Below are 9,219 nucleotides of genomic sequence, written 5' to 3'. Positions count from 1 at the left end.
GGGAAAAAAAACCTATCCAAAAAATCTGCATGTAGTTAAAAAAAGCCAGTAATATGAACTTTTTAGAACCCTCAGACGAGTGCAGTGCACTGGTAGAACTGCCATGCCAGACCTGCAATGTAACATCTTGAACTAGACAGCTCCAAAACATTTAAGCCCAAAGTCTGCTCTCAAATGCATACATGTAACTCCCATGGACTTTGATCAGAGTGGTGTGCAACAAGCACATCTCTGGGGAAACAGGTCTCTAAAGAATTTAGAACAACTTGAATACCAAGCTTAAAAGAAGCAAAGCAAAGCAGACAGCAGTTTGTCCATTTGTTTATTGTCATTCAAATACTAAAAATCCCTCACAATACAATATACAGTTATTGATTTCAGGTTCTTCTCCCATTGAAATTGACTATCAGGCTTTAGTGGGAACATTTTTTTTTAATTTTTGTTTTATTATCAAAGATTTAGAGTCACAATAAATACGAGTGACAAAAAAACATACCCTGCGCTTGCGTAACGTTACTCTGTTACAGTTTCTTTGTTAAATGATTATAAATTTTTTTTAAAAAAGCACAATGCAAGTTATTTCGCTAAATGCAATATACAGCGTAACTCTGCCTTAAGCAGACAAACACTACTGCGGTTCCTTGAGGTCTTTTTGCATTATATATAGATATATATATTTATATATTTTCTAAAAAAAAAATGACAACCGTGTCCCCCCCCCTTATAAAAGGAGAAAGTGACATATGAGCCAAATAGGGTTTCTGATGTGACCACTGTATAAGCCTTCTCCCTTCTTCTGTGCTCCGAAACGAGTCCCCCATTTTCATTTTCTTAGCTGTACTTTGGTAAATCCTTTTTTCTTTTAGTAAGCAAAATTTGGTAACTAAATTTGATAATTAAAAGGTAACTGACTGGTTCCTAAAACAATGATCAAAATATCTATAGAAAACAAAACAATGCTATCCAGAATTTAAGATCAACCAAAAAGAACCCTCCTCAGTATTACAGCTGGAATGCCATTTACAGGAATCCCTAAAATACAAAAGTTAGCAAGTCAAACTTTACATGAACTGGAAAGCTGTCAAAATCTTCTACACTATAAAAATAAAAGGTTCAGCCAGGCCACTTTTCACGTTTCTGGGCAGAAAACAGTAATCTATTCAATGCCCAAAATAAAACAGATAATAAATTAGGTTATAAAAAAATAAAATTAAAAAAACCACACAGCTCCCAAATTTCAACACTGGTTCAAATGAAAGTCAGGGGTTTATTTCACAAGTTGCTAAAATCTAAGTACAATAGTTAGTCATTTTCATTATTACTGTATTATAAAATCTCGTAGTTGCAACGTCTCAAAGGAAAAGGTTATATGGCTTGCAAGAACCAACGCTGCTCTAACCCTCTCCCCAGGAGAGGGGGGGAGCAAGCAGCATTTGAGCAATGTCAAACCAGCTCATGCGGCAATTGCAGCAAAGCAATGCAGGGTTGGGGGAATGGAATATGGGGCATGTTGCAATATGTACCACCTACAGGAGATCAATTTGCATGTTGTACTGTCAAATTGTACATCTCTTGCTCGGAGAGGGAGCTTTAGGTACAATTATGCCTCACTTAGAGGACTGGGGTGTGGGATACCTCTTGCCAGGCCCCTATGAATGAGTCAGCAGACTGCATTGGATTGGGCAGATCTGTAGGAAAAAGGAATAGCCTTCTGGTGGCAGGAATTCCAAACATGACAGTAGTAAAAATCAACTAAAGATTTTGTTCTTACAACATGCCTAAAACTCCCCTCCTCCACAATCAAACCATTTAAAAGGTTAAGTCACAATACCCTTGGTTTTTGTTATGTATATTGGGGGGGGCTGGAAGGGGCAGGTGAGGAGGAGAAATGGAAGTTATTTGGAAAGATTTGTTGCAAATCTTTTAATAGTTATTCTAAAGATAGTGTATGGAGTTTTAACTGGCCAGGTATAGCACACAGTCAACTGAATATACACCTCTGAACATATGGACTGAGTAAGCCAATCTGGCATCTACCCATGTACACCACTTGAATCTTTTCTTGCTGCACTTTTAGCCAAACTTTTCAGAAACAGCATATGCAAGAATTATCTTTAAATTACCTGCAACATCCCAAGAACAATAGATAAAAACAATGTCAAAACTGTTTTTAGATCCATGATCCATAATATCTGCAAAATGAGTTTTTGATCAATCTTTTACACTGTGCCCCTAAAATAATTCAGCCTCAGTATATTACTTTTACTTTTTTTAAGTGGAAAGAGAAAGTCCAAAATTATGCTGATACAATATGGCAGAGGAGGGTAAAGTCAACAAGATGCAATATGTGCAGGCTTTGATTTTTATTTAATCTTCTGGCCTTTAAAATAGTTCTCATTATCCTTTCTACTGAAATTAAAGTTTTAAATGCTGCTATACCAATATTGGCACTTTCCAAAACAGTTTTGACATTGTTTCTAACAAGCAACTTTATTGCTTCTTCCCCTTCTTCCATCCCCCTTCTGCAGCACTGGATGAATCTATAGCTGCCCAACATTAGAAAGGGCACACTTTTTGACCTTAGAAGTTGTTCATACCGTAGGTTTCCAAAAAGCCATTTGTGGGCACAAGATTGTAATTTGAGAAGTGAGATTTAAACTCAGAAACGCACTTTGGCCCAGGTCATTAAATAGAAAGAGACAACTGTATTCGAGAGAGTGTAAAACAGATTTGTCAGGAACAAAAAAATTCAAGGAACTGAAATATTTTCATACTGTGCAAAATAATATGCACTCTTTCTTTCTCCCCGCCTCATCAAAACAAAGAACCCCACACCTTGGAATGAAAATTAAAAAAACAAACAAACAAACAAACAAAAAAACCCACCACCCACAACCCATCTCATCCAGTTCTTCATACATTCAGAACAAAAAAAGTCAAACTGAAATTCTAGGGCTTTATACAGCAAAAAATACCATTTTGCAAAACTAGGTCATCTACACTACTGGGTGTTTAAAAAAAATGTATCTAAATATTGATATTCACACAACAGAAGAGGGGTTAAAATAAGCTTATCATAATGTGAGAGGTGGATCTGAAAAGGGATGCCCTACACAGTAACTGTTTTAAATTAAGGATCTAACTGAAGCTGCTAAGAAAACAAATACCAGATTCAAAGTAGAAACTGGATAGTAACTCCCCCTTCCTCTATTTATTTATTTATATATATATATATATTTATAACTTTGAAAAGAATTCATATCGGCACTAGTTCTAGTACCAATATGCAATACAAGTAGCAAGGTATGTATTTCTGCCACTTGTAACCAATATAAAGTGAAAAAACCAAACCCAATGATTCTAAATGTATCCGTGTAATCCCAAAATATATTAAAACCACACAGAATCCTGTCCTTAAAGCAGGGTTACCTAAAGCTCTACCAAAACTGAAATATTGGAGTGATGTGATAGAGGGGAGCATGGAAGAATGGAATTCTAGGGATCAGGGTTAGGCAGTACTGCCTGAAGCATACAGTCATCACACCACTAAAGCATGGACTAGGAAGGATTGCTTCTCCACTGATAACACGGGAAAGAACCTGTTGCCTGACTCCTACCTTTCATCCTTCTGCTCCCTCCTCTCACCCTCCCTGATTACACACAGCTTCTGGAGCTCTTAGTTTTTGAATACAACTTCGCCAAAGAACAAAAAAAAGAAAAAAAAAGTTTAACTTTAAAAAAAGTCTCTGGGAACTTTTGCAAGGGCCGATTGCTCTGTGCTAGATTAGAGAGACTGAACAGGCTACTGTTTATTGTTCAGAACTTCAGGGTTTAGACCATCAAGTGTCCACAAAGTCTATTCAACAGAATCCAATGAAAGTGAGAGGCCTACACTGCCTCCCACCTGCTGGGACTGTTGGGGCAGCAACCAGTCCATTAGAAATCATGACCAACTGGAATTTGAGTTTGCGCTTATTTATCATCATTAGCTCATTATTATAAATTGTACATTGCCTTTCTGGGGTGGGGGAAAGAGGAGAAGCAAACATGAATTCAACCTGCTAAATGCATCTGCAATCACTGGGTTCATATTCCACTTTTCTTACAAAGAAGTGCATCCTTGATTGCCAGTGAACACTGTATGCTTGGTGACTAGCTAGCTCCAAGTAAAGAAACCAAAGGCAGGTAGTCCTTTTAGTCCTCCTTTTGTGCTGGTGACCACAAAAAACCCCAAACACCTAAATACACAAAGCCAAAAAATAAGAATTTCTCCCCCTTCCTGACAGCCTTCACCATCAGCCAATCACAAGAATTTGATAGCCAAATGAGCTCGAGTCTATTCCCACTCTCTTGGTGTCATTTTCTCATACCAAGGACAGCAGCACTCAATGGGATGAGGAGCAGTCTTCTTGCTGCCTACAAAGCTGGGCAAATCCAGCTGGGTTTAAAGCAGATTCCACTGTATTGTGGTATTAAAAAAGAATGGCAGAAACGGGTAAGTCTTCCTCTTGGGCATTCCACTGCATTATTTCCATGTTGCAGATTGAGGGATGGATCGTGGGGGAATCATATCCAGGAGATATTCACGTTGACGGTCTACTGCTGAAGAAGTCTTGTGCACGGCTAAACTAGGGTTGACAAAAGCTAGAGCCCCACCTGACAAAACATAAAAAGAGAAAGAAGCGAGTGTCACAGGATGCTTAGTCTGAGACAAGAACAGTGGAAAATATACAGCTCAGTAAATGGCACCCAAGATACTATGGGGATGGATGCTCTCAAAATAGTACTACCGTTACCCAGAAAAAAGTCTCCACACCCATCTGCGCAAGTGGTAGCAAAACTCCCCAGCCTGTTTAAAAGTCTCGTCATGAAGCAATCGGAGTTGACCACATAATTGAGAATTCTCTCAACTCTCAAATGGCATAAAAATATTTCAATATTGGGCAGAAAAACCAGAGCCAGCAGAGCTTTCCTGGGGATTCCAATTATTGCTTCAAGGAAGAGACCAGAAGACTTAACAGAAGTGAGATCCTCTGATCCTTTAACCTAACAGGTGAACATGCTAGTTTAACAGTTAAAGATGCGGTGAAGCCCATTGAAAGGTAGGTGTCGTAGCTTTTCCAACAGCAAAAGATCTATTATTTCCCACTTTCAGTAGAGGCAGATGATGTTTATTTCAAAATTATTGTTGATGTTAACAGTACAGTATTAACTGCACACCCAGGACCTGACGTTCATTGCCCTGCACCTTGTAAAATCATACACACCTTAGGGTAAAACACAACCATTCTCCTAGAGTAGGACTTTACAGCCACTTTGGACGGGTGTAAACAACTGTACCAAGCGTGAGGTAATGGAGCAACAGGCCATTGTCCTTTATGCAGGGAGGTGCCAAAGAGTAACAAAGAATTAAGGTTGTTGGCCAACAAAGTGCAACTAAACTACAAAGAAAAGAACACAAAGAAAAAAAGTCTACCTGTAGTGATGGGGGTCTTCTTCCAGGTAGTAGCATTGCTCTTGCTGACAGGTCTCTCAGCATGCTTACCTGGCCTACTACCAAGTGCTGCTGCAGCTGATGCATTCTGCAACTTGGGTGACTGACTAAATGCATGCAAGACTCCTCGGGTGCTTCCTGGGGGACCTCGAGACAGCTGGCTAGAAGTCTAGTGCAAGAGAAGAATTAATTAGAAGGGCACAGGAATGCAAATGTGTGTCTTGCAAAATGTTCAGTACACTAGTCATGACAATCTTTTACTGGATTTCTCTTCTTCCTTTCCTCCTCCTACCACACCTGGTACTGGCCACAAACTTTGTATCATCTCTAAATCAAAATAAAAAGCTAGCGGTCAACAACATAGTGTCAACAACAGCTTGTTTTTACCTTTTAAAAGTGAAGTGCACATAAAAAAGTGAGGCAGTCGTACTGAGTAGAAACAGCAAAGAAGGTAAGTACTGTGTACACTTCCTCTCTCAGAAGCACCACCAGACGGCAAGCCTGACCTACACCATCAATCCCTTGCTACTCCAGTTCTGGACTTCCTTGGCAGCGTTCCCAATTCCATGGTGGTTTTGTGAGGTGTACAAGTGGGGACTGGGATTAGAAGACGACCAAGTGACTCATTTTCGTTTATGATCTGAGTTGCTATTTGAACCCAAGCCTCTGGCATGGACACAAGTTACACATTAACTTCGAGATCTTACAGCTCACAGCATCAGGAGTTCCTTGCTCACACCTCTCTATACTATGTTTCTAAGTGTTTCCTATCAAATTTGCGATTATCTAAATTAGGGAAATTTTTAGAAGTGTAACTACACTGATGTACTTGCACTGAAGCAGAATTTCCTCCATCTAGACAAACCCAAAATTAAAGACCTTCTTATATGCTACATACTGCGCAAGAATGGCCACACTAGGTAAGACCAATGGTCCATCTAGCTCTGTATCCTGTCTTCCAACTGGTCAGTGCCAGATGCTTCAGTGGGAATGAACAGAACACATCAATTATCAAGTGATCCATCCCATCATCCAGTCCCAGATTCTGGCACTCAGAAGTTTAGGGTCACCCAGAGCATGGGGTTGTGTCTCTGACCATCTTGGCTAATAGCCATTGATGGACCTGTCCTCCATGAACTTATCTAATTCTTTTTTGAGCTCGACAGTGTCACACAGAGCAGAGTTATTCTGCTCCTCTTGCCACATCCCCTTCCAAAATAACACCCTGAGAGTAACAAATGGATTCATTTTACCAGTGATATTTATGTAATTACTACTTAAAATCATCAGGCCATAACTGAGGTAGTCAACAGTTTATTATTTTGTACAAGTTTTTGCCTGTAATAGTTTTGCTGCTCTTTTATTCTCCCATTAATTGCTAATATTACAAATCTGCACAGGGTCACTGGAATGTATCTGATCTGTACTAAGTTATGGGATGTCAGAGAACTCGATGGTGGTTTTAAAAGAATGCTGTCCCAAATGTGCCCCTTAGCGTGGGATTCTGGAGTTTACGTGGGAGTAGTTCAGTTGAAACAAGGTGAGAAGAGCAGTCTTTGAAATATTTTAACTAAAATTAGCATTTTTAAGTGTCCTGTTGATACCCAACCTCCTGCCTAAACCATCAAGAGTTCTTTAACATTTCAGTCAATATTTACAAATGGAGCTCTTCCAAGCATTACAGAAATGACCTCTGTCACTGGGCCCTCCCACTGGTGTTACAGTCAAGGACACATGCTGTTTGGGGGCTACTAGAAGGTGGTTTTATCAAACCAGAGAGTTAGATAAAAACCTTCTCTCTATCCCTGGAGTCCTGTGGGCACCCTTCCCCTTTGAATATGCAGGATCATGCCCTTATTTCTTAACGAGAGCTGGATGTGATTTCAGATTCATCAGTGTTCCTCCTCAATCTGCCAGAGAAGGTTTTTGAAACAGTGCAAGTCTCTCCCCATGATGCCTCTGCAGAATTAAGTGTTTGTTCTCGGCTACTTTAGGAGCAGAGCTCACATCTCAACCGTAGGATCCTCTTCCCATAGCACACTGGATTATTAACAGGACAGCCAAAAACTTAATTCAAAGTACACTTCAGAGCTTATACAACAAGCTCTTCTTGTATCAACTTTCACACCTGTGTGTGATGCAAAATAGGTGCATGGCCTTTTAAAACATATGGCAGGAGGACAAGCTGCGGACGCCTTGCTTGAGTATCTGCAATGGCTAATTTAGTACTGAAGGATTCCTACCTGCTTGAGTGAATGGTGCTGGACTATAGGTTCTGACTTGGTCTGTACAGGAGAAGCAGTCTGTTGCAGTATCCGCTGCTCAATCTCCTGCTCTTGCTGCAAGGCTTTCACAAAGGCAGCCTTCAGTCGATTAGTGTGCTCAGCCTTGAGGGCCTTTTTCTGATTCGATGTCATACAGGTTTCACACATAATGGTTCCGTTCTTCTCTTCCCTCCAGCGGCAAGTGAAGTCAGTCTTACATTGAGCACACATATAGGGCTCCTGAGATGAGGCTGTGACTGAAACTTTACCTGTGGAATGCAACCAGGTTAGCTCACCACTCCAGGTTCTAAAAATGGTTTATGCCTTTGTTCTCAAGCTCCCACCACTCTAAGTGTTTGTCGGTTTATGTTCCTATTTTATCCTCTCACACAGTTTCATTTACTACTCTTAACAACAATGTTAACCAATTTTTATCTGTGCATCAAGCAAGTCTGAATCTTGGCAACAAGCGATTAACTTACTAAAGCAGACTACCTAAAGGATACACAGCGGAGCCACACACCATTCCAGAGCCATGGGAGTTGTATTCAGACTCCTAAAAGTATCACTACTGACCAGCAACTATGGCATTATGCTTCTGGTTTCTAAATCATTATCTGTGAAGTAAATTTTCCTCACTTTGTCCCCTCCCTCCTTTCCTACCGCTCAAGCAAAAAATTACTATTTTAAACTGCCCCAAAGTATACTAGACACTTGAAAGGCAATATAGTCCTTGTTGCAAGGAAACTAAAGTCTAATTTTTGACATGACAAAATAAGTAATGATAATTAAAAAATAAAAGGCGAGAGAAAGGATAAGAACTACATTTATAAAGTCACATGGTTATTTTGCACGGTTGGGATACATCTTTCTTTTTTTTTTTTTTTTTTTTTTAAACTGAGGGACACTCCAGTCTTCATTCTAGACCCTGTCCACCAATACACTAGTATAGCATTTTTTTTTAAAGTCTAATTACTAAAATGTGTATATAAATCATGATCTTGGTCCTACCCGCCCCATTATTGTCATCCTTTGTGGCAATAGGTCTAACCTATTCTAGACAGGGACCTGTCAAGTCTATGGCATGAAAACCATCTATTTAAGGTTATTTAAAAATGTTCTCAATATCCAAACAACTGACTAAACCACATATAAAACATCTGACAATAACTTCACAGGAGCATCATGAAAGATTATGTATGGGTTGAAAAAAAAAAAATCATGACCATTTTTAACAAACAAATGAACAGGAACTATATATACACACTTGTAGGAGGATTCTTAAAGCCCATATAGTACAACCTCAATTTGCTGAAGGGTTTCAGACATCTGAAGTCTTCATAAAAAACACAGGGTTTAGATGGGAAGCATTGCTATCAAATGGACATGACCAATATTTAGTTAACTTGAAGTTAACTACACCTCTACCCCGATATAACGCTGTCCTCGGGAGCAAAAAAA

The 9,219-nt window shown here is 39.5% G+C and overlaps 1 protein-coding gene across 8 annotated transcripts in view; it reads right to left on the bottom strand.

The window, feature by feature from the left end:
* Positions 1-308: 308 nt before the first annotated feature.
* GATAD2A (GATA zinc finger domain containing 2A) overlaps positions 309-9,219 on the bottom strand; it is a 109,629-nt gene continuing 100,718 nt past the window's right edge. For all 8 annotated transcript variants that reach the window (XM_026654887.2, XM_026654890.2, XM_026654888.2 and 5 more), the window contains 3 exons: positions 7,738-8,027; positions 5,477-5,663; positions 309-4,656 (listed from right to left, as the gene is read on the bottom strand). In XM_026654887.2, the coding sequence (XP_026510672.1) occupies positions 4,526-4,656; positions 5,477-5,663; positions 7,738-8,027 (608 nt within the window). In that variant the 3' untranslated portion in view covers positions 309-4,525. The remainder of the gene's footprint in view (positions 4,657-5,476; positions 5,664-7,737; positions 8,028-9,219) is intronic.

Source organism: Terrapene carolina, unplaced genomic scaffold (assembly GCF_002925995.2).
Source record: "Terrapene carolina triunguis isolate 2854851 unplaced genomic scaffold, T_m_triunguis-2.0 Scaffold194, whole genome shotgun sequence".
In the NCBI taxonomy this organism is placed as follows: Eukaryota; Metazoa; Chordata; order Testudines; family Emydidae; genus Terrapene; species Terrapene triunguis.
The sequence above is the reverse complement of the archived record's forward strand: the minus strand, read 5'-3'. Positions and strand labels throughout refer to the sequence as shown.